At 41.7% G+C, this 24,536-nt stretch overlaps 1 protein-coding gene across 4 annotated transcripts in view; it reads left to right on the top strand.

Annotated features, from left to right (window-relative positions):
- Positions 1-558: 558 nt before the first annotated feature.
- SLC35D4 (solute carrier family 35 member D4) overlaps positions 559-24,536 on the top strand; it is a 108,228-nt gene continuing 84,250 nt past the window's right edge. For 2 of the 4 annotated variants that reach the window (XR_003437254.1, XM_027127608.1), the window contains exons 1-3: positions 561-759; positions 3,162-3,208; positions 9,763-9,840. Coding sequence is in view for 3 of the 4 variants with exons in the window: in XM_027127608.1 (XP_026983409.1) it covers positions 655-759; positions 3,162-3,208; positions 9,763-9,840 (230 nt within the window). In the remaining variant the exon portion in view is untranslated. Of the gene's footprint in view, positions 760-3,161; positions 3,209-9,762; positions 9,841-24,536 lie in introns of all 4 variants that reach the window. The other 2 variants (XM_027127610.1, XM_027127609.1) reach the window with 2 other exon arrangements.

Below are 24,536 nucleotides of genomic sequence, written 5' to 3'. Positions count from 1 at the left end.
TTTTCCTCCCTAGAGACTAGGAATAGGGGCTGTGCTTGAAGCTCTACTTCTGGAAGGATTTATTTTATGGAAATTTCAAAGCAATTGGATTGACTTCTCCTAAAGAAAAAACTACGCTGATTATAGTTCCTGCCCCCTCAGCCTTCCTTCTTTTAAAATAACATTTCTTGTTGTCAGCTCTTTTGTGTCGTTTGCAAAAGTAGTACAGACTCGATGAAGAAAATTGGGAAAATTCAGTAAAGCACAAACAACATTTTGCTCCCACCGCTTAGAGCTAGCTATGGACATTTTTTCTTTAAATGCTAATGGACTGTTGTGAACTGTTCTGTCAGCTGCTTTTTTCCCCACTTCTACCATTTTCTACTTTTTTTACAACTACTGTCCGCTCTTGCTCTACGGGCGGTAGCAGCCCTGGGGGACTTATTCCTCCCTCCGCTGTCCTGGGCAGCTGAGTGCCGCCCCGCCCACCGCGAGGCTACGAGGCCTGCGAAGGCGCGGCCTCTTTAAGAGGCAGGCACCGGGGGGCGGTCCCTGCGCGGATTGGCTGAGCTCGCAGTCACGTGGCGGTCGTAGCAGGCGCGGTGGAGGTGGACCGGCTCGCGCGGCGGCCGTGGGGCTTCTGCGGGGTCCCCGGGAAGGGGCGCAAATTAACAGATGTGCATGAGGAGGTGCCTGGTCGGCCTCACGTTTTGTACCTGCTACCTGGCTTCTTACCTCACGAACAAGGTGAGGAGGGCGGGCTTCTTACCTAACGAAAAGGTGAGGAAGGCGGGCGCGGGGTGCTGATGATTGCCCGTGGGCGATCTTAGTCCCAAATCGTGTGTAGAACAAATGCTGCCTCCAGCTTTTTATCTGATTTGTTCCTGATGACGATGGAGAAGAAAACGACTCTGTGTACCATGCTCTTTTAGAAATAAGATTTGTTGGACGGTACCGTCCCCATTTCTCGTCCTGTAATGCATTCTTTACATATCCTGGGAAACTGGATTTTTTTGACTGGTGAATTCCCAGGAACTTAATTTTTGGATATGTGGACCACTTTTTAGGGAAAGAAAAAGCAATTGGCTCCTGTTCCCTCGAGGAGGAAGAGTAGGCGAAGAAATCATGCACATCCTGCTTTCTCTTCTAAACATGCCCCTGCCCCAGAACCCCACAAGGTTCCAGAAACCTTTAAATAGAAGATATCAATCCATCTCCATCTCTGCCTCACACCACTGATTCTCAAACCTATTTTTTCTATGTCTCCATCCCAGGCACTTCCAGTATATTCTAGATTTTTTCATGGAATTATTTTAAAAAATAAGATGTAAACTTAATTTTGTTTAATGTCGTAGAACTCTTTTGATGAGGAGGCAGAAAAGCAGTGGTACCATGTTTTTGTTTTGTTAGGAGGGAGAAGCTGGCCTTGGATTTGGTACCATGCAGGGAAATGTTGGATCCCTGTGGGCTAGGGTGGGGCATCACCCCCTGTTCTGGACTCCAGGGTGGACACCAAGCCAAAGTGGCAATAGGGAGCTCAGGACCTCCTTCCCCCACTGTAGGGTCTTGACTGCTCTCTCCCCACTGCCTCTTGAGAATAAAACCCTCTTGCTCTCTGGAAAAGAACTATTAGCAAATAGCGATAAATGAGCATTTGTTATCGTCATGAACATTGTTGAGGATGATGTAGGTCATGGCCCACATGCTCAATCCTTTCTCTGTCTCAGTTTTACAAAGAAAATATCATGGAAAAGTGGAGGGGAACAAACTGAATTGTGTGAGTAAATAGACTTTAGAGAAGAATGAAGGTCCATTTCTAGGAAACACAGACCAGAGCACAGGTAGTTAACCATAATTGTGGCATTTAGGAGCTCATACAAGGGGAATTACATGTTGATTAATCCATGGGGAAAAAAAGTATAAATGTAAACTTGCCCAACACCAGTCTATTGCACTTTTCAGATCATGTGAAGTATCAGTAGAACCCTTGCTTAAAGCCATTTAATGGTTTTTAGGCTTTTAAAAAATTCTTAAAGTGTTCAATCATAGAAAACAATAGAAAAAGATACCCAGAAAGATAAAATACAGTTCTCCCATTCATAATGTGCTGTAAATTTGGTTAAAAGACATAATAGAAATACAAATTGACCTTAGCTGAGTTAGCTTTAAACAAATCCTTAAAAAACACACCTAAAAATGTAATATACCTAAGAAGAATTAGTTAGGAAAAAAATCCTAAGAATGCAAAAACCAAACAAAACCCTAAAAATGGAAGGAAAACAAAGGGAAGAATGAACAGGATGCAGTTCTTACTTGAAGAGAAACACAGAAGGCGGTGGATTTTTAGGTAAACTGGGCAGTAGTTAAAGTGGATACCCCGAGAAAACAAACAGTGTCCAGGGGTTTGTCTGGTTTTCTCTGGTGTTACCGCAGTTATAACATGGCACTTCCGGGGTCTGGGACGATGCTGAGGGGTCAGATGTCCACAATATCTGGCCCAGCTGCTGTGTGTTCCACTTTGTTGCGTCCCCAACTGAGAGATTGTCAGGTTTCTGGTGACCCTGGGGAAAGCAAGTCCCCCCTCTCTTTTTTTTTTTTAATTGTATTGGAGTATAGTTAATTTACAATGTTGTGTTAGTTCAAGTGTACAGCAAAGTGACTCAGTTATACATATACATATATTCATTCTTTTTCAGATTTTTTTCTTGTATATGTTATCACAGAATATTGAGTAGAGTTCCCTGTGCTATACAGTAGGTCCTTGCTGGTTATCTATCTTACGTATAGTAGGGTATGTATGTTAATACGAAGCCCCTGATTTATCCCTCCCCCCAACATTCCCTTTTGGCAACCATAAGTTTGTTTTCGATAACTGTAAGTCTGTTTCTGTTTTGTAAGTAAGTTCATTTGTATCACTTAAAAAAAAAATTAGATTCCACATGTGAGTGAGAGCATATGATATTTGTCTTTCTCTGTCTGACTTACTTCACTTAGTCCCTCTCTTTAGTATGAATTGGAAGGTCATTTTTTTTCCCAGTGTGTGATTTTTTGGGGAGGAATAAAAAAAGCCTTTTTGAAACTTGAGTATACTTATGTTTCTTTAGTAGGGATTTCTTTGATTATATGATCTATCAATTCTCTATAATTTGAAAATGTCCATTAATTTGGTATTTGTTTTTCAGTATGTCCTGTCTGTCTTGAAATTTACCTACCCTACATTATTCCAAGGGTGAGTATCTTTTATGCGCTTTATATACATTTGTAGGAAATGTCCAACCAGCATCATTAAATGTTGTTCAAAATATATTTAATGACTGCATAGATTTTTTCATTAGATAGACATCCTGTAATTTATTTAGTCATTCTATTAATGGCATTTGAATGGTGTCCCATTTTGGGGGTATAAACACAACAATGTTCTCAGACATTTTTTGCATTCAAATCTGCTAAATTTCTAACTATTTCTTTGGAATAGATTCCTATATAAGAAATTTAGATTAAAGAACATGAACTTCTTTAGTAGTCTGCTTGAATATTAAAAAAATTCTTTTCCAGTATCTTTTTACCAATTTACATTGTAACCCAGCCTGTGTATGAAAGTTTCTATGTATTATACTCAAACCATGACTGTTACTTTTTCCCTCTCTGCTGATTTCATGAGCAAAAAATGGTATCATATTATTTTGTCTTATCATTTCTTAGATTATTCATGAAATTGGACAGTTTTCTTATGTTATCCACTTGTATCTCTTTTTTTAGTGTCTATTTGTGCCTTTTACCCTTTTATTTTATTTTTTCTTTTTTTAACCCTTTTATTTTTACTAGGGTTTTAGTATTTTTTTATTATTTAATGAATTCTTCATATTTAAAGGATGCCAACCACTTTTCTATCATATTTATTGGAATTTCTTTTTTTTTTTCAATTTTTTCTTTGCCATTTCATTTTGTTTATAATTACCTTGATTATTTAGTTTTTTTAAGTGACATCATAGAGAATTCATCGTTTGAATGTAGGAATGAAGCAGCAGAGAGAAACATAGATGAATCCAGCGTGTGATCTTGTGACTGAGAGATGCTATTATTAGGAAGAAGATAGAAAATGGTGTAGAGTCGGGTCAACAGTCTAGAGAAATGGTAGAGGCAGCATGGAGTGCTCTGGCGTTCACATTTCCCCTTCTCACCTCAAACTTCCACCCCCGCCCCCATCTTTTAAAAAAATATATTTTAGTTTTAAATTGATCGTTTCTTTTGTGATAGCTACCATTGCTTTTATGTTTATTCTTCTCTATCACAAGATCATATAGATATTCACCTATAAGTCATTAAAGCTTTTTTCAATTCTTAATTATGATCCGTTTATTTTAGTGTATGGTGCAATGTGAAGAAATCATTCCTCCCCTAATGGTTTTTTATTTATACTAGCCCCATTTATTATATTTTATTGTATAATCCTTCCTTTTGCCTTTGGGTCATTAGTATCATATGTAAAGTCATTTTTCTAGGGTCTGTTTTTGAGCACTTATTTGTCAGTTTTTATGGAAAGGGGCTAGTGGTAAATTGTTTTCATTATTATAGCATTTAAATACGGGGCACAGCACGCCATCCCTCTTCTCTTTTTCCTTTTTTTTTTTTTAAGTGTCACACAATTGCACACAGAAAAGCAGGGATAGAGATCTTAATATCAATCAAGGTTGAATTCAGGACAAAAACATTAAGCAAATGAAGAAAGCTGTGTTAACAATGTTAAAGCAATGCAGTTCAAAATGAAAAGACACATTATAATGCCGGAGCATGCAGTTCAAAGTGAAAATAAAATAGTGATGAATATCCATCAACCAAACAACAGGGCATCGTCATTTGTCAAATAAAAACAGCAGGAATACCAGGGCTAAATAGGAACATACTAGTGATAGGAGACAAATTTACTACTATTTTTCCATGACAGATCAATTGGACCAACAGAACACTAGAACATATGTATATATTTGATAAATAATACAATTAATAGATAAATATCAAACTCTGTATCTTGAAAATAGAGATTATGCCCCCCTTTTGAATGCCCATGGAATATTCACCATGAATAAAACATCAATTATTTTTAAAAAATATAAAGCAATTATACAATCCCAGTGCACTAAAACCAGATCTTTATATCAAAAACAAAAATCCCTACCTACAAAGGGCTCTTGAACATATAAAAAGATATTCTTCATTCATAAGAAAATATAATTTTAAACTGTATTGAGGTATATTTTTATCAACAAGATTTGCAAAATGAAACTTCAAAATTTGATAGCGTAGCATTGATGAGAATGAAAGAAAGCAGGTGCTCTCATATATTGATCATGGGTGGCAAACTGGTACAATATCTATGATTGGCACTTTGGCAGAATATAGCAATGGTTTGAATCCTTCAATCCAGCAATTCCACTTCCAGTAATTTACTTGAGAGGTTTACTTGCATTTATGTAAATGAAATATGTACAAAGATATACATGTGAAACATTGCAGCTGTTTGTGACAGCATTTTTATTTTTTGAATTTTATTTTATTTATTTTTTATACAGCAGGTTCTTATTAGTTATCCATTTTATACATATCAGTGTATACATGTCAATCCCAATCTCCCAATTCATCCCCCCCTCCCCTGCCGCTTTCCCCCCTTGGTGGCCATACGTTTGTTCTCTACATCTGTGTCTCTATTTCTGCCTTACAAACTGGTTCATCTGTACCATTTTTCTAGATTCCACATATATGCGTTAATATATGATATTTGTTTATCTCTTTCTGACTTACTTCATTCTGTATGACAGTCTCTAGGTCTATCCACGAGACAGCATTTTTTTTAATAATGACTTTTTTTAAAAATATTTATTTATTTGGCTGTGTCAGGTCTTAGCTGCGGGTCTTAGTTCCCCCTCGGCATGTGGGATCTTAGTTCCCCAACCAGGGATTGAGCCCTTGTCCCCTGCATTGGAAGGCGGATTCTTAACCACTGACCACCAGGGGCGTCCCAGAGAGCATTTTTAAACAACCTAATTTTCATCTATACAGAACCAATTAAATAAATTATATTGTATTCCTAATGGAATACTATTCAAATGTTAAAAAATAAGGAAACTCTTGTGTATTGACAAGGAAAGGTCTTCAAGATTCATTTAATGGAGAACAAAAGCAAGTCCATAACGGTATAGTACATTACCATCAAGTAGAAATGTGTGTATGTTTTCCTTATTTAAAAAAAAGATGAAGACACTAGTAAGAGTGGTTACATTAGGGAACTACTAAGGTGGTGGACAGGGAAGTGCAGATAGTGGACAGGGAAGAGAAGACTTTTCACCACTTTTTTATGCTTTTGAATTTTTGTTCTGTATATTATCACCCTTCAGATGAACTTTAGAATTACTTTGTCGTTTCTCCATAATATTTCACGGCAAAACTTAAAAAAAAAATATCATCTATGATCATGTATATTTCAGTCAATAAAGCTGGGATATTGTTTTCTCATTTTCTTTTCTTTTAATTTAATTTTATTATTTTTGGCTGCACTGGGTCTTCGTTGCTGCACGCGGGCTTTCTCTAGTTGCCGTGAGCGGGGGCTACTCTTCGTTGTGGTGTGCGGGCTTCTCGTGGCAGTGACTTCTCTTGTTGCGGAGCTTGGACTCTAGGCACGCGGGCTTCAGTAGTTGTGGTATGTGGGCTTCAGTAGTTGTGGCTCGCAGGCTCTAGAGTGCAGGCTCAGTAGTTGTAGCGCATGGGCTTAGTTGCATCGCGGCATGTGGGATCTTCCCGGACCAGGGCTCGAACCTGTGTCCCCTGCACTAGCATGTAGATTCTTTTTTTTTGTTTGTTTGTTTTGTTTTTGTTTGCGGTACGCGGGCCTCTCACTGCTGTGGCCTCTCCCGTTGCGGAGCACAGTCTCCGGACGCGCAGGCTCAGTGGCCATGGCTCACGGGCCCAGCCGCTCCGCGGCATGTGGGATCTTCCCGGACCGGGGCACGAACCCGTGTCCCCTGCATCAGCAGGCGGACTCTCAACCACTGCGCCACCAGGGAAGCCCAGCAGGCAGATTCTTAACCACTGCGCCACCAGGGAAGCCCCTGTTTTCCCATTTTCTGATCCTGATTGTCCTTTCACTTCTCTCCGGGTAGAGGGACTTAGGGAAGTTAGTGGGAAAAGGTGATGTTTTCACCTGAATTGCCTTTTCCCCTCCTTCTCTGTAGATGTCAGACTGAATGCACCTCCCTCGATAGAATGTAAGGTCTACAAATGCAAGAATTAAGCAACAAAAACAATCCATTTTGTCACTGGCGTATCCCTGATGCCTAGAACCATGCCAGGGACATAGGAGGCACATAGTAGGGCAGAATAACTCATTCTAAGAAAATTGATCGCATGCATATGCCAGTCACTGTTTTAGACACTTGGACTACTTCAGTGAAGGAAAGAAAAATCCCTGCCCTCCTAGAGCCTGCTCATTTCTTCTTCAGTTTACCTGGGGTGAATGGTACCTTGTATCCAGTCGCCCTACTCAGAAACCTGTGTTATTCTTGATTTCTTTGTCTCCTTCACCCCAACGTCTAATCAACAGCTAGGACCTCTAAACATCTTTAGAACCCGTCCACCTTCTTCATCGCCTCTTCCTGGGCCACTATCATCTCTCAAATCACCCTAACAACTCCTAACTTGCTTCCTGGCCCCTGGTCTTGCTTTTCTCAGCAAACATTCTCTCCCTTGTAAAGAGACAGAGCTTTCCCCAAGGTAAATGTGGCAGTGTCGCTCCCGTGCTGCAGACCCTTCAGTGGGTCCCCAGTTTAAAGCCCCAGCTCGTTGACGATTGATATGGCCCTTCATGACCAGGCCCCGCCTCGAGTACTCACATGCTAAGGTCAGGCCAATTGAACCTCTGTAAGAAGCTTTGCTGGAGCCATTGTCTCTCTTACCTGTGGGCCCTGGTCCATTCTGGGTCTCCCGCTTTGAACAGGCTTCAGGCTTTTGCTTGAATTTACTTCCTCTAGGAAGAGTCACCCAACCCCCTAGACTGGATTAACTGCCTCTGCTAGGGTGTTTTGTGCTACCTGGTACTCTTCCCATTAGGACTGCATCACACTTCATTGTAATCATTGGTTAATTAGCTTACTTCCCTCTAGACCAGAGTTTCTCGGCCTCAGCGCCGTTGGTATTTTGCACTAGATAACTCTGTTGTGGAGGGCTGTCCGGCACGTTGTAAGGTGTGGGGCAGCATCCTGGCTTCTACTCATCAGGTGCCAGTAGCAACCCTTCCCCCATCCCCAATTGTGACAACCAAAAATGTCTCCAAATGTCCCCTGGGGGGGGAAGATCCACATGATTGAGATCCACTGCTCTAGACCGAGCTGTTGGAAGACACGACCCATATCTGTCCACTCCGCCTGGCAATGTCATTGAAGTCTTCACAAGGGAGACGTAACACCTGGATCTTACAGGATGAGCAGGTGTCCACCAACACGGAGGAGAAGGGAAGACGTTATGGGTCACGAGGGCCGCACGTGCAAACTCTAAAAAGTATATGGCCTGGCACGTTACCGAGGCTATGGCCTGTTCGGTGTGGCTGGAATGTGGCTGCCACTGACAGATGGACAGGAACTGACCCTGGAGAGGGGCAGCTGCAAGTCCTGGAAGGCTTCTATGTCACATGCAAGTGACTTTGTTCTGTAGACCAGGGGTTCTCCAGTGTCGTGTCCCAACACACGGGTGTGCTGTAATAACCTCTGAGGTAGGTGTCTCAAGTCATAACTAAAAATAAGGTTTTGAAATTTATGAATGACTCACCAAAAATAGAGTAAAAGCAATTAGTGTGGAATAGGATACAGTTATGCCTGTAGTACTGGTCACTCATTTGGCATTTTGCTGTGCTTTCTGCAGTGGGAGAGGAAGGGGTGTTTATCTTGTCACCTGTGCTCCGCCTAAACTCTGCACGTGAGGAAATGTGTCTCACGTGAGCTTCATGACCCCAAGTGTGTTGCAGCAGAAAAGAGGCCGAGGGCTGCTGCCTACAGCACCAGGAAGAATCAGCCATTTTTAAAACAAGGGAGGGGCACAATTAGGTTTGCATTTTAGAACAAACCCTTTGGCTGCAGGTTGGAGAATGGATGGTGCAGGGCAGCCCTGGAGAGAAGGGGACCGGTTAGGGAACTGATGCTATGGTCCAAGTGTGGGATGATGAGAGTCTGAATTAAGCAGATGGGTGGAGGGGAAGGCTTCGGGTTTCAGAGAGGTTATGGGGATAAAGTCAATAGGAATTTGTAAGTTGTTGAGGGAGGTGACGACAGAGGAGGGCTGGGATGACATCTAGGTTTCTGGTTTGGCTGATTAGGGATAATAGGAGAATGACCAGGATGGGGAGAGGGAAGTTCAAGGTAATGTTTTAGGCATGTTATCATCGGGAGCTTGTGGGGTATCAGGGTGGCCATATCCTCGTGAGAAGGGGGATATGGGAACCATTAGTGCAGAGGTCATAGAGAAGTGGTGGCTGTGGGTGAGATTGTTCGGGAAAAGTCTAGAATAAGAAGAGGAGACCATCAGTGTCAGCACTGAATGGTACAGCTGGACTCAGGGAATAGTAGAGATTGAGAAGGATGGGTCTGAGAATTGGGATGATAATTTGGAGAAAGTGGGAGAAAGGAGTTGTAAGAAGGATCACATGTGTATATTTGTGTCACTCGACAGATCTGCTGGGGGTGGATGGCATTTGAGACCATGGCACTCTGTTAAATTCACATTGGCCCTTATCCTTTTCAGGTGGCAGACATTAATTGGTGGACTTTTGCTTCATGTGTCATGGAAACTGGGCTGGGCGGAGATCAACAGCAATTCAAGGTAGGACCACCTCTTCTGTGATTGATTCATGACTCATACCAGCTTCCTTGTGTATTATTTAACTTCTTGTGGTGTTACATTGGGAAACACGGGTGTTTATTTGAGTTGTATGATCTCTTAATTCCCTTCTAATCTTAAGATTAAATGATGTTGTAATCAAATAGAGCTCAAGTAGTGTTTTCCTGGTTAATAATGCCACTCTTATAATATTAAAATAAATTGAGATATACAATTTATAATACCATATTAATTTGGCTTTGTTGTAGATCATAGGACTGCTATGAATAAGTTATTAAATCAGCTTTAAATTTTTTGGGTAAATTTTTAATTTTGAAATTATTTCCTGCTTACAGAAAAGTTAGAAATAGTACAAAGAAGTCCCATATCCTTTACTCAGATTCCCCAATTATTATTTCACCTTGCTTCTCTTATCAGTTTCACTTGATATATACATACATATTTGTATACATGTAATTTTTTTCTGAATTATTTGAAGGTAAGTTGCAGATTTTTTTTTACTTCTGAATTGTTGAGCATGTATCTCCTAAGAGCAAGGATGTTCTCTTACAGGACTACAGCAGTTATCAAAGAGAGGAAGTTAACATTGATGCAATACTATTATCTCATGTATAGACTGATTCACGTTTTGCCAGTTTTCTCAGTAACATTCTTTATAGCCCTCTCCACAAAAATTTGATCCAGGGTCTGATTCAGATCACACATTGTTGTTATGATCCTATTAAGACCGCTTTTCAAGTAGATTTGAAAGAAATGTCAAAGACAATGACATTTTTCAACCAAAATTGTAATCCGAATTGGCTGTTCAGTCCTGCCTCACCCAAATAAATCCTCATGATTCTTTGAGAACATCATGCCTTGCCTGAAATGATGCACAAAATGAAAAGAAAATGAAGTCAAGGTTTACATGAATAAGGTAAACAACCCAACTGAATGATCAGGCCAAATCATTTGCCTCGTGGTCCAAGTTATCTGCCCAGCTTCTCCATGAATTAGATTAACTGCTTCGTTGCTAAGTCATCCCTTGGCCTGGCGCTCTGGAGAAGCTTTGAGAATGAGTCCAGTATAAATATTAATAATTTTGGCTTCTTCTGAAAATATTTAACTGGAGAGCAAAACACTGGTATGAAGAAGTTTGACAAGGGAGAGGCCCTGGGAACTGCGGTGTGGATTAATTTCCCTGACCCTATTACATCACAGTCCATATTCTGAAAGACTGTCACACACAAGATGCTTAACTAATCCAAAGGAGTAGTTCATTAAGTCATAATTTTACATTTCCATGGTAGAGCGTCCTCCACTTGATAAAACCCCAAAATATAAAATTTGGGGATTTTATATGTGTTACTAAGCACAGGTCTTACTTTATACTCCGTTGTTATGGTGGATAGTTCAAAGAGAATGGGTCTTCATTTAAACGAATAGGAGCCCTGAATTCACAAGGACTGTGGTAGTTCTAAGATTTAGTTCTAAGATTTAGTTAAATGATGAAGCATTTTGACTCCAAATAGTTGAATGTATTCCTCCACAGAAGCAAGAGATTGGACTAGAATCAGGGAATTGGCCGTCAGATTTTGCACTGGGGTCCACCGGTGCTGATCAACATGGATCTTCCTCTTTTTTTTTTTTTTCGGTATGCGGGCCTCTCACTGTTGTGGCCTCTCCCGTTGCGGAGCACAGGCTCCAGACGCCCAGGCTCAGTGGCCATGGGTCACGGGCCCAGCCGCTCCGCGGCATGTGGGATCTTCCCAGACCGGGGCACGAACCCGTGTCCCCTGCATCGGCAGGCAGACTCTCAACCGCTGCGCCACCAGGGAAGCCCCGGATCTTCCTCTTTTACAGTGTTCCTGACTATGATTATCTTATAATTTCTGATGTGAATTATTTACTTGTTCATAATGGTCATTTAAACATCACCTTAGGGAATTCCCTGGTGGTGCAGTGGTTGGGACTCCGTGCTTTCCCTGCCCAGGGCTTGGGTTCGATCCCTGCTTGGGGAACTAGGATCCCACAGGCTGTGCGGTGCGGCCAAAAAAAAAAAAAAAAAAAAAATTAAAATTAAATAAACATTACCTTAGTCATATTTCCTTAAAAGTGATGCCATTGTTCATACTCAAACATTTTTTTGTATGTAAAATATACATAACATAAATTTTACCATTTTTAAACATTTTTTAAGTGTACGATTCAGTGGCATTAAGTACATTCACAATGTTATGCAACCATTACCACCATCCATTTCCAGACCTTTTCACCATTCTAAACAGAAACTCTGTACCCATTAAACAATAGCTCCCCCTTTCTCCTTCCACCCCCCCCACGCCCCTGGTAAAGCTCTGTTCTACGTTGTCTCTATGAATTTACCTATTCTAGGTACTTCCTTTAAATGGAATCATACAGTATTTGTCCTTTTGTGACTGGTTTATTTCACTTGGCATAATGTCTGCAAGCTTCATCTATGTTGAAGCATGTGTGAGGATTTCCTTCCTTTTTAAGGCTGAATAATATTCCATTGTGTGTATAGAGCACATTTTGTTTATATACCGCATTTTGTTTATCCATTCATCCCTTGATGGAATTCTTCATATTCTTATTGCTTTTTTTTGGAGGTGGGTAGAGGGGATGACTAGTAGAACTGGGTGAAGTCAAAGATTCTCAAGATGCTTTTCCTGGAAGAAGTGGTCCTTGACAGAGACGGATCCACTAGACACTGTTGTCCCTTTAACTTGCATGACGCTAGGCGCCACCCATCTCAGAAGAGCCATAATCATATCCCTTTTTGGTCCCCTTGCTAAATCTTCCGGAGACTTTTTCACCTCTGTCCCCTGGACTTCCTTAGGTGGTTTCACAGCCACGCACACGTGATGTCAGCTCAGTTAAGCTTCTCGTCAAAGATTCTAGTGTCTTAGTTTGTAGTGGGTCTTGTGGTTAATAACTGCTGTCACAGCTCAGGATTTCCAGTTACGATGGGCCCTGGGCAAAGAGGTGTTAGTTAGCAGGTAGCAAGCAGCAAGGACCCAGCTCCAGTGCTCCTGTGTGTGCCCGGGCTGGGTTTGTGTTTGCTGTGGCTGCTGTTTCCTACTGGGCTTGGTTTTCCAGTGATGTCATCAGAGAACCAAAGCCCAGCTTTGCTGTGTGACTGTGTACTTGTGCAGAGATAGCAGAGGTTGGGCTCTACTAAAAATGGAAACAACAGCTGGAAGACAGTTTGGAGTCCCTGATGGCATGATAGAATGTCATCATGGAGTTATAGTGATGGGGCTGGAGGGTGGGCTCCAAATTGGTCCTTAATAGCATATGCCATAGAGAGCTCATTTAGACTGTCCTTGCAGCCTGGAGCACAGCAGCAGAATCCCAGATTCCCTTGCAAACAAGTCGCAGACCCTGGCACCATGTTTCTTACATTGCAAAGAGGCCATACCTGCTGTGGTTGCCAGCCTCTGGCCACATCATGTATTGACTCCACCCAGTGATCTGATGGAATCATTCTTCTCCCAGGATGTTTGCCTGGCAGCCAGTTGTTATCAGCGGGTGTTGGATGATGCCCTGGAAGCCTCTGTCTTGGGAAAGATAGCACTGGTTTTCAGTCACAAGCTTGGAATTACGTGGTGGCAACTGTTGTAGCCAAGACTTTGCAGAGCATTGAAGTGATTTTTCTAGCAGATGTTGGAAGTCCTGTGCTGAAAGCTTTTTGTATTTCTAAAACATGATCCTAAATGAACACTGTGGCCTGTTTCAGCTGACTGGAAGCCTGGTAGCACAGTGAGACCGTGTCACTCTGTTAGATTCTAGAACCATCGCTGAGGACAGACTCGGGCATGATTTCATTGGAGACTTTAGTTGCCATCTCCTGGCTCCTATATTACCAGGCTGCATGTTTAAATAAAAACATTTTGAAAGTAATCTTTAACCTACATGCCACATTTTGTCCACTCTGCATGTGAGAGTAAAATTTTGATTCTCAAGGTTTTCAAGTATGAGAAATTCTAAGTTAAAAAAACCTATGTCATAATACCTTTGTGACCAGAGATTTCTAATAGATGAAGAAGCCCTCACACCATAATTTTATATTAAGAGTCTTTGCTGGGGAAGCATAACGAATATCTTTGTTAAAACCTCCAAATTAACTCAGCCTTCTCCCTAAAGAAATGAATAGTGAGACAATCAGGGTCGAGATTGTACTTCTTTTTAATTATTGATTATTTATTGTTTTTTAAGTGAGCTAGCCCACCTTTATGAAAGCTACTGGTGGTTGGAATTTCCCAAATCATGTTGTAATGTATTGATATTTCATTTTGAGTGACTCTTATACCTTTCTAAAAAGTCATCTCTGCTCACAGAGGAAAGTTAGCACTTAAATTCATGTATTTTTGATATTCTTCCCAGTTGTTTTCTCTCCAGAGGAATGCTTTACATATATACATATGTTGAAATTCCTTTTTGGGGATAGTACAGTGAACTTTCAAAACTTCCTCAGGAAACAAGCTTAGAGCCACGAAAAGGATAAAATATCAAATAAAAGCTGATTGGTGTTGGTGTGGTGATTGGGCTGGTACCTGGAGGGAGTCCAGGAGGCCAGTGATGGCAAAAGGACAGGAGTTTCTGAAGTATCAGCTTTATTGAAGTGTCATTTGCAAATAAAATTTTAAGATGTTTAAAGTGTACAATGTGGTGATTTACTATACGTATACATTGTGAAAGATTCTCACCATCTAGTTAATGAACACATCCAGCACCTCACATATTTATCTTTTTTTTTTTTTTTTTGCGGTACGCGGGCCTGTCACTGTTGTGGTGTCTCCCATTGCGGAGCACAGGCTCCAGATGCGCAGGCTTAGCAGCCATGACTCATGGGCCCAGCCGCTCCGCGGCATGTGGGATCTTCCCGGACCGGGACACAAACCCGTGTCCCCTGCGTCGGCAGGCGGACTCTCAACCACTGCGCCACCAGGGAAGCCCTTTTTTTTTTTTTTTCTTTTTTTTGGTGAGAACATTTAAGTTCTAGTCTCTTAGCAAATTTCAGTTATACAGTACAATGTGATCAACTGTAGTCAACATGTTATACATTAGATCCTCATAGGATATGTTATTCATCATTCATGAGTAATCAATATACCTTATTCATCTTGCAGCCGAAAGTTCGTGCACTTTTACCAAACTCTCCCTGTTCCCCTCACCCCCCAGTCCCTGACAATCACTTTTCTACTCTCTATTTCTCTAAGTTTGACTTTTTAAAAAAAGATTCCATGTAATAAGTGATGCCATGCAGTGTTTGTCTTTCTCGGGATGGGATATTTTGACCTTTGACACCTGCAGGTCATGCCCACGCCACTCAGTGCATAGGAATCTGCTGGACTCACGATTTGTCATAGATACACCACGTGTGGAAGTCACTCTGAGTCCATATAACCCTTTCTGGCCTCTTAAGTCCATGGTGTGAAATGTAAACCTCCCCAGACTGAGATCAAAGGAGTTATGTCTTGCATATTAGCTTGGATTTGCAGTCCCTCGTGGACTGTGCACGGGCAAGGTGCTTGTACTGGGTTTTCTTTCTTCCTCACATCTATTAGAGATGAGATATGTGCCTCTTCTATCCTGCCTCACTTATTATTCGGGGACCTGGGTGGCCTATATTTCTTTTTCTTTTTTGGACTATATTTCTTAGTACTGACTTCTCTGTTCTGTGCCATGCCTGCCATCTGTCTCCTAAGGCTCACTTAACTGCACATCCAGCCTTGGTCCTCCCACGGGAGGGGTGAGGCGCCCAAGGGTACCACCACTCGAAAGTTCCAGACGTTGGGACCCAAGCTGCCTTATTCTAAATCAGGGGTCAGCAAACAAGAGCCAGAAAGTAAATGTTTTAGGCTTTGTGGGCCATGCAGTCTCTGTCACAACTACTCAAATCTGCTGTTGTAGCGGGAAAGCAGCCATGACAACGTAAACGGATGGGTGTGTCTGTGTGCCAATAAAATGCTATTTTCAGCAACAGGCAGCAGGCGGGATTTGGCCCACGGGCCCTTGTTTGCTGCCTCCCGGCTCTAAGCTATCCTCTTTGAGAAACAGTGTCATCACAGGGTTCTTGGGTCCAAGTAATATTAGGGCTGGACAAGGGAGTGTGGCCCTCTGTGAGTCAGGGAGAGAGTAAGGAATGAAGGAGAAAGGTCTGAGAATAGGAGGAAGCAGCGAGAAAAGGGAGTAAGACACTTTGAGGACCATATTCACCAGGAATGGACCAAAAAGATGAAATTAGGTGTCTTCTATAAGTAGGAAGTTAATGTACGCAGAAGTCCTTTTGAGTTGTAAAGCAAATACTGATTTTACAGTTATAAGGTGTGTTACTGTTTTAGGCAGTGTCAATCAATGGTCAACACATCAACTCTGGTATCTTGGTCAGGTGTTATTTTCATGTTTGGAAACTGCTTTGAGGTCACTAGGTGTCAGTATAATGCAGAGAACTTTTAAGACTCAAGGATCGCTCCAGGCTCCCATGAACAGATAAACTAAGTGTTTTCAGGGAGCAGATGTTCCCTCAATAATGCATGCTCTATTTGAAAAACAAATGATTTAATTTAATTAGCCTTCATCTCAATAACAACAGTTTTATGATTCATGCCAACAGACTATTGTTAGCTTCTTGTAAAATGCTTTATTCATCAGGGTTCTTAGGGACAGTAGAACGTGCACAAGCAGAAAAGAAAAAGTACACGATGCAAACAAGATGCAGCATATGTGCTTATAACTCACGTAGGAATAATTGCGTATCACCACTATTTTCAAAGCAGACCCTGTAGCAAATAGTCCTTCAATAGAGTACAGCCTGCAGTCTTTCCCCCAAGGAGTTCCTGTGAGATCCCTCCTACACACACACACACACACACACACACACACACACACCCTGGCTCAGCCCTCACACCACAGAGATTCGAGATTCTGTCAGGACCTCCTCAGGATTTAATCCCATCTTGCCTCCTTTGATGGCACGTAGAACAATGTAAGAATAAACCAGCACAGAAGGCCCAGATGGTGCCACCTTATGAATTAAAGGTGGAGAGGAGGTGCCTTAATAGATGTGCCTCGTTTGTTCCTAATGCGCAGGCTGTTGGGTGTCTCAGAATCATGCAGCGTTAGAGCTGCCAAAGAGCGTCTCAGTCAGCTCAGGCTGCTGTCACAAAAGACCATGGACTGGGTAGCTTAAACAGCAGACATTTATTTCTCACAGTTCTGGAGGCTGGGAAGTCCAAGATCAGGGTGCCAGTGTGGTTGGTTTCTGTTGAGGGTTTCTTGTGGGTTTACAGATGTCTGCTTTGTTCCTGTATCTTTACATGGTGGTAGTGTGTGGGGGGGGGAGAGAGAGGGGGGAGACAGAGAGAGAGAGAGAGAGATGGAGAAAGGAGGCATGCTCTCTTGTGTCTCTTCTTACAAGGGCACTAATCCCATCATGAGGGCTCCATCCTCCTGACCTGATTACATCCCAAGGGCCCCACCTCCAAATACCATCATACTAGGGGTTAGGGTTTCAACATATGAATCTTGGGAGTACATAAACATGCAGATCATAGCAGAGAATGAGTCAGTATAACGTCTCTGGAAGGCAATTTTGTAACCAGTTACAAACTTTAACGTGTGTATCTTTGAACAGCAATTCCACTTCAGGAAATGTGTTCTGAATATTGTGAAAACATCATAAATATGAGCAGAGAATATATTCAAGGATAATCATTACTGTGTTAGAATAGTAAAAACCTAGGATAAACTTAAATATCAAGCAGTAGCCTGGTATTCAAGTATTAATAAATTGGGGATGACTTTTTTGACATGGAAAGATGTTAAGCAGGTTATAAAAACAACCTGTGCAATTGGATCCCATTTTTGTTAAAATGTTCATATACGTGCATATGGATGCTGTTTGGAAGGAGATGTAACAAGGTATTAACAGTGGTTATCTTTGGGTAGTAGGATTGTAATGTTTTTCTTGATAATTATAATGTTTTTCTTGATAATCTGTGTTTTCAAAATTTTCTAACATGGAAGGTACCACTTTTTAATAAGAAAAAGAGATAAATTATTATAGGAAACAAAATAACTGCCTCCATTTCAAGTTTCTAAATTCACGTCTATTGAAGAAAAACATGTGTTTTTTTTTTGTTTTTTGTTTTTTTTTTGCGGTACGCGGGCCTCTCACTGTTGTGGTCTCTCCTGTTGCGGAGCACAGGCTCCGGACGCGCAGGCTCAGCGGCCATGGCTCACGGGCGCAGCCGCTCCGCGGCACGTGGGATCTTCCCAGACCGGGGCACGAACCAGTGTCCCCTGCATCGGCAGGCGGACTCTCAACCACTGCGCCACCAGGGAAGCCCAACATGTTTGTTTTTTAATGCAGTTGGTTTTTTGTTGTCACAGTTACAGGCTACAACATGATCGTTATAAATGTTTATTGAATTTGAAATTCTTAGGATTCTCGCATTGGGGACATTTCAGACAGGCAGATGGCAGGATGTGGAACCTTTTGCTTGCCTCCCTACCTTTGACAACTGAGTAGCTGTAAGCACCAGCAATTCTGTTCAGGGCAAAGTCTCTGAAGCACTTGAGAAAAGCAGAGGAAGAAATGTGAATTAGAGTCATGACTGCAGTTTCCTGTTGTATCTTGCTGCTTTGTACCAAACTAGCAAGAGAAGGGAAAACTCTTTTTTTTTAATTACAAAAATAATACATGGTGATTCATTCAGAAGTATTTGAGTGCCTACTGTATATGCCAGGTATTGTGTTAGGTGTAAGGGATGCATAATGAACAAAACAGACAAAAATCCTTGCCCTCATAGAGCTACATTCTAATTGATGACAAGAAACAACTAAAAATGAAAGTGGATGATGTAACAGGTGTAGAGAAAAATAGAGCTGGGTAAGTGGATAATGTGTATGTGTGTGTGCCTGAGTATGGGCCAGTGGATGGGGGGGGGGTTGTTATTTTATATAGGGTGGATAAGAAGGACTCATGGATAAGAAGCTGTGACAAAGCGAGAGAGAGGCATGGACATATATACACTACCAAATATAAGGTAGATAGCTAGTGGGAAGCAGCCACATAGCACAGGGAGATCAGCTTGGTGCTTTGTGACTGCCTGGAGGGGTGGGATAGGGAGGGTGGGAGGGAGATGCAGGAGGGAGGAGATATGGGGATGTACGTATATGTATGGCTGATTCACTTTGTTATAAAGCAGGAACTAACACACCATTGTAAAGCAATTATACTCCAATAAAGATGTAAAAAAAAAAAAAGATGACTTTTGAGCAGAGATTTGAGCAGAATATGTGAGGGAGTGAACCATGCAGGTATCCGGAGGGGGAGGGCTCCAGGCTGAAGAATGTTTGATGATCAACAATGAGGTCAAAAGCAGTTTTATTCCACTTGTAAATGGAAACATCGCTGTAGATATCTTTAACTACCTCAACAACAATAATAATAAATAATAAAGTATAGTCAAGTAGTACATATGTAGCCTCCGAAAGATACCAATTTATATCCCACAGCAGTATATGAAGGCATTAATTTTATGACCCCCTGTATAAGATACCATCTTTTAAAAATTGCTAGTTTCTTGGGCAAAACTTGATATATCATTGTTTTATTTTAAAGTTCTTTTTAGTATTAGGGCGGTTGAATAACTTTTCACATGTTTATTGGCCATTTGTGTTTCTCGTGTGTGTGTGTATGTGTATGAGAGAGAGACGCACACGTACACATACACAGACAGACAGGAAAAGGAGAGAGAAAATTACCTATTTCTGTCCTTTGAATGTTTTTCTTTTTTCTTTTGGGGAGTTGTTTTTTTTCTTATTGATTTGTAAACACTCATTATACATCAAGGATATTAAACTCCAACCTGTTTTATATGTTGCCAGTGTTTTTCCTGGTTTGCTAATCATCTTTTCATTTTCTTTATGGTGTTTTGGCCATCTTCTGGCCATCTTAGGTGGATCTGTCAGTCTTTCCTAGTGGCATCTGAACTTGGAGTTATGTGTGGAAAAGCCAGAAGGAGAACATTTATTGAGTGTTGTTTTCAATGTGCCACGTGCTGCCTCAAGTGCTGCGTATTCATTCTTTTAGCTAGTTGTCTCAATAGCCTTCTGAGCATTATTATCGCCATTTTATAAATGTCAAACGGAGCTCTCACTGCAAACTAGCTTTAGAGTTGGGATATAAATCAACTAGCTTTAGAGTTGGATACAAATCTTCTAAATAGGAAGGTTTGCCTGACCACATTCTTTCTACTACACAGAGCCTCCTGCTCTATACTTGTGCATCCTTCCTACTCCCACCTCTAGATAACCTAGATGACCCCTAGATGATCCCAGCCCTACATGCCCTGACCTAGAAGAAAGGGCACAGCCCAGGGACATGTGTGAAGTGTGTCCATCCCTTAGAGCTGTTGGTTAAAGTTTTCAGCTAGCTGCTGGAACATTCCTTGGGAGTGAAGAGAGCTAATTATAATTTCCGAAGATTTGAGCAACCATGTGAATAAGATTATACTCTCCAGTGCCCAGAACCAGGTACAGTTTCCATCACTTATTGCTGTATCTCCTGAGGAAAGAGTCCTCAGTTTTAGCAGACCTACCTAGGATGTAAAAGTTAGTTTCCTTTCTTTCTGAAGAAAGGATTTTAAAGAAATGCTTCAAGAGATGGCAAAAACACAAAGAAGCACCGCCTTTGTAGCTGGTACTCACCTTGTTTCCACACTGCCTGGAAGAGTATGGAAAATTCAGTCATCATGAATTTTATCTGCCCCGGTAGCTGTTGAAAGGTCTGACCCCTCCATGTTGTAAGATCACACTTACAGTCGTAGAAACCCTGGAAGCCAGAGGTCCAAATTCTAATTCCTGGAGCAGCCTGTGTATATTTTTTCTGGTTGAAGTTCTTTTTTTTTTTTTTTTTTTTTTAACAACAAAAAGAAACTTATGCTTTAATGAGAGAAAAATTCTACTCTAGTAGTAAGATATAGAGGAAAATTTAGTCAGACCTTGTGCTATGCTCTGTACTTACAGTACTTACAGAGATGGAAATTTTCTTTTTTTTTTTTTTTTTTTTTTTTTGCGGTAAGCGGGCCTCTCACTTTTGTGGCCTCTCCCGTTGCGGAGCACAGGCTCCGGATGCGCAGGCTCAGCGGCCATGGCTCACGGGCCCAGCCGCTCCGCGGCATGTGGGATCTTCCCGGACCGGGGCACGAACCCGTGTCCCCTGCATCGGCAGGCGGACGCTCAACCACTGCGCCACCAGGGAAGCCCCCCTTTTTTTTTTTTGGCTTAAAATAACACAGGTTTGTTATCTTACAGTTCTGGAATTCAGAAGTCCAAAATGGTTTCACTGGGATAAAAAGTCTTTGGCTGTAAAGAATTTGTTACAATTAGGAAATTTTTCCTGCATTTTTTATGTTACAAAACTTTGCAGTACATCTTAAGTTTTCAAAGGTCCCAATTCCTTTTCAGAAATTTTTCCCCAGAAAATTTATATTTATACATATCTTCTAATTTTGCCTAAACTTTCGTTTTAAAGTTATTTCTTTGTATTTTAGGGCGGAGGGGTTAAAATACAAGAGGTTCCCTAGCGCTGTTTTATTTCCCTCACGTCCAGATACCCTGACGTCTCCTGAAGTATGTAGGAGAGTAGGCGGGAGTTTTCTTTGTTTAGGAGTGGGTGGGGCACACATGTCTGGGGCCTCACTGGCCTTCCATTCTGAAGTGTCGGGCTTGCCACAGCTGGGCCAGCCGCTATTCCCCCCCCCCCCCCCCCCCCCCCCCCCGCCGCGCACACGCCTTCCTTCCTTCGTCATCATGCTCCCCACAGTACATGCTCTGGGCTTCCTTCTAGGGCACAGCATGTCATGGGACTTGGCCCTTAATGTCTAATGGGAAAGCCTTTTCCTAGAAGAGTAGCAATTGGTCGGTATTAGCTTGGCCCTTTAGGATGGAGGCTGGCATTTCCATTCTTTGTTCACCTTTTGGTTGGAAGTACAGATGTCTGTGATGGCAGCAGGACTAGTAATAGCAGAATATTTCTCAGATAACTAGCTGCTTGAGCTGCTGCCAGGGCAAAATCATGTTGTGTTTGCAACTTATTTATTTATATATCATTGTCTCACATTAGATTATTATGAGATCCTTGAGGGTGAAGTATGAGAGGCGGTTAAAAGCAAGGTTTTAAGTCAGACAGGCCTGAATTCAAATTGTGGCTTTGCCATTACCAGCTTTTCTGACCATAGACAAATTACTTAAACTCTTTGTGCCTCGGTTTCCTCATCTGCACAGTGGGGGTAATAATGATAATAATAATGATACTTTCCTCGTGAGACTGTTGTGCAGATTTTATTTTTTTTTTATTTATCTATTTTTAGATAAATATTTTTTGGCCACGCTGCACAGCTTGCACTATCTCAGTTCCCCCACCAGGATTGAACCCAGGCCACAGCAGTGAAAGCCTGGAATCCTAACCACTAGGCAACCGGGGAACTCCCACAGATTTTAAAAAGATTACAGTGTAGAAAACATTTAGCACAGTGCCTGGTTTGCAGCAAGGGCTCAAAAAATGTCATTGGTGATGCTGCTGTTTTTTTTTGTGGTTTGTTTGTTTTTTAAATTTATTTTTGGCTGCTTTGGGTCTTTGTTGCTGCGAGCGGGCTTTCTCTAGTTGCGGAGAGCGGGGGCTACTCTTCGTTGTGGTGCGAGGGCTTCTCGTTGTGATGCATGGGCTTCTCATTGTGGTGGCTTCTCTTGTTGTGGAGCACCGGCTCTAGGTGTGCGGGCTTCAGTAGTTGTGGCACGTGGGCTTCAGTAGTTGTGGCTCGTGGGCTCTAGCGCGCAGGCTCAGTAGTTGTGGTGCACAGGTTTAGTTGCTCCGTGGCATGTGGGATCTTCCCGGACCAGGGCTTGAACTCATGTCCCCTGCATTGGCAGGTGGATTCTTAACCACTGTGCCACCAGGGAAGTCCCTGATGCTGCTGTTAATATTAACTCTGGCGCTCTGAGCACCTTGCAAGTTGCTGTGAGTTTGGCTGAATGACTATATACAGGAAGTAGGGTTCGAAGACCTTATCTGAGACTAGAAACGTTTTCATGCCCTGTTCCCTGGGAAGTTGTACAAAAGCAGGTCTGATGATAGAGTGCCTGCCCATGTTAATAAAATTAACAAAGAACACTTCTTGAACAGGCTCCATCCCAGGACAGCAGTTCATTGAGTTACTTGGGATTATTATGTTGTATCCTGCTGGAATGTCTCCATTAATTTATATTTATTTTAGAATAACTCTGGGAACTTGAATTAGTGAACCAAATGCATTTGTAACTGATGAGGGAAGCAAATTGCACCCTCAGTGATGTGTACTCTGTGGAAAGACTGGGATTTTGCTTTGTAAAACTTTATTTCAACATAACTATACTTACAGAAATACACTCATATTGGTTATTAGAATGCAATTTAACTTATCCTACACAATTTGGACCAAAAAACTTGGTACATGGTTTGCTTTAAAAAAGAAAGAAAAAGTATTTGTAATCTGGTTTATTTTTCATCTATTACAAATGTGTATAAAAGATCCACCATCAAATGCTGCTAAAGCAAACAGCATGAACCTTGAGAAATTAAACTTTGGTTTGTCTCTGAGAACTAACATGTATTGCACTGTAAAAGTTTATAAAATTGGTGCAACAAAACATTGTTGTAATGTTTCAATGCCAGTTCACAAAGTTCAATAACTAATGGATGTTGATGATGAGGGTGGGGAGAGCCTATGTGTACGTATGAAAATATAAAAGCTCTCCGATCTAGTTAATATTGCATGCAGATCACAAGTTTACTCGAACCAAGATTCAGATAATTTCTTAAATCTGAATTAACACTACCGGTCCAGTTCATCTGCTGTCAACAAGGAAACTGCACAGTAGCTGTTTTTCTGATTCGTGCAAAAAAGAAAATGAAGTTTTTTCCCCCAGGTTTTCAGTGTAGAACTGAAACTACAGGAATGGTATTCTGAGGAGAGCAAGATTCTAAACTGTGTTGAAAAAGCAGTTCTTGGGACTGGCTGTCCAGTGGTTAGGACTCCATGCTTTCACTGCCAGGGGCCCGAGTTTGGTCCCCCTGGTCAGGGAACTAAGATCCTGCAAGCCACGCAGTGTGGCCAAAAAAAAGAAAAAAAACAGAAGAAAAAGAAAAAGCAGTTCTTGGTGTGGCCACAAGGGAATCAGAGAAATGTGCCCTTGAGAAGTCCCTGGCGATTCCCTGAACTGGCATCCCAGGTAAACGCTTGAGGCTCAGCAATTGGCCACCCAGCTCAAGTTCAGGCGCTCTTTTCAATTCCATCCTTTCACACTGTGGTTCCTTTTGTTGTGGTTCCCTGGAGCTGTTTGGTACCATGCCTAGGTAAATAGCCTTTAAAAATTTTTTTAAATAATTTGGCATGTATTCAAAGCCTCTGGCTACTTAAATTCCAAAGAATAACATTCACTGCTCCTTTTAAAAAAAATCAGATCTGTTCTTTCTCCCAACCTGCAGGAAACCTTTTCCATCTCCAGCTCGTCTGTGCCCGACTGTGGGATCAGTAACGCCACATCGTTGGCTGAGTGATGGACTGTAGGCAGGATGGCTTGGTCAGCTTCCGTCCCTCTCGATGATACAGAGCAAATCATGCTTCACA

This window comes from Aethalodelphis obliquidens, unplaced genomic scaffold (assembly GCF_003676395.1).
Source record: "Aethalodelphis obliquidens isolate GAN/ISIS:26980383/991018 unplaced genomic scaffold, ASM367639v1 scaffold32, whole genome shotgun sequence".
NCBI classification, from domain to species: domain Eukaryota; kingdom Metazoa; phylum Chordata; class Mammalia; order Artiodactyla; family Delphinidae; genus Aethalodelphis; species Aethalodelphis obliquidens.
The sequence above is the reverse complement of the archived record's forward strand: the minus strand, read 5'-3'. Positions and strand labels throughout refer to the sequence as shown.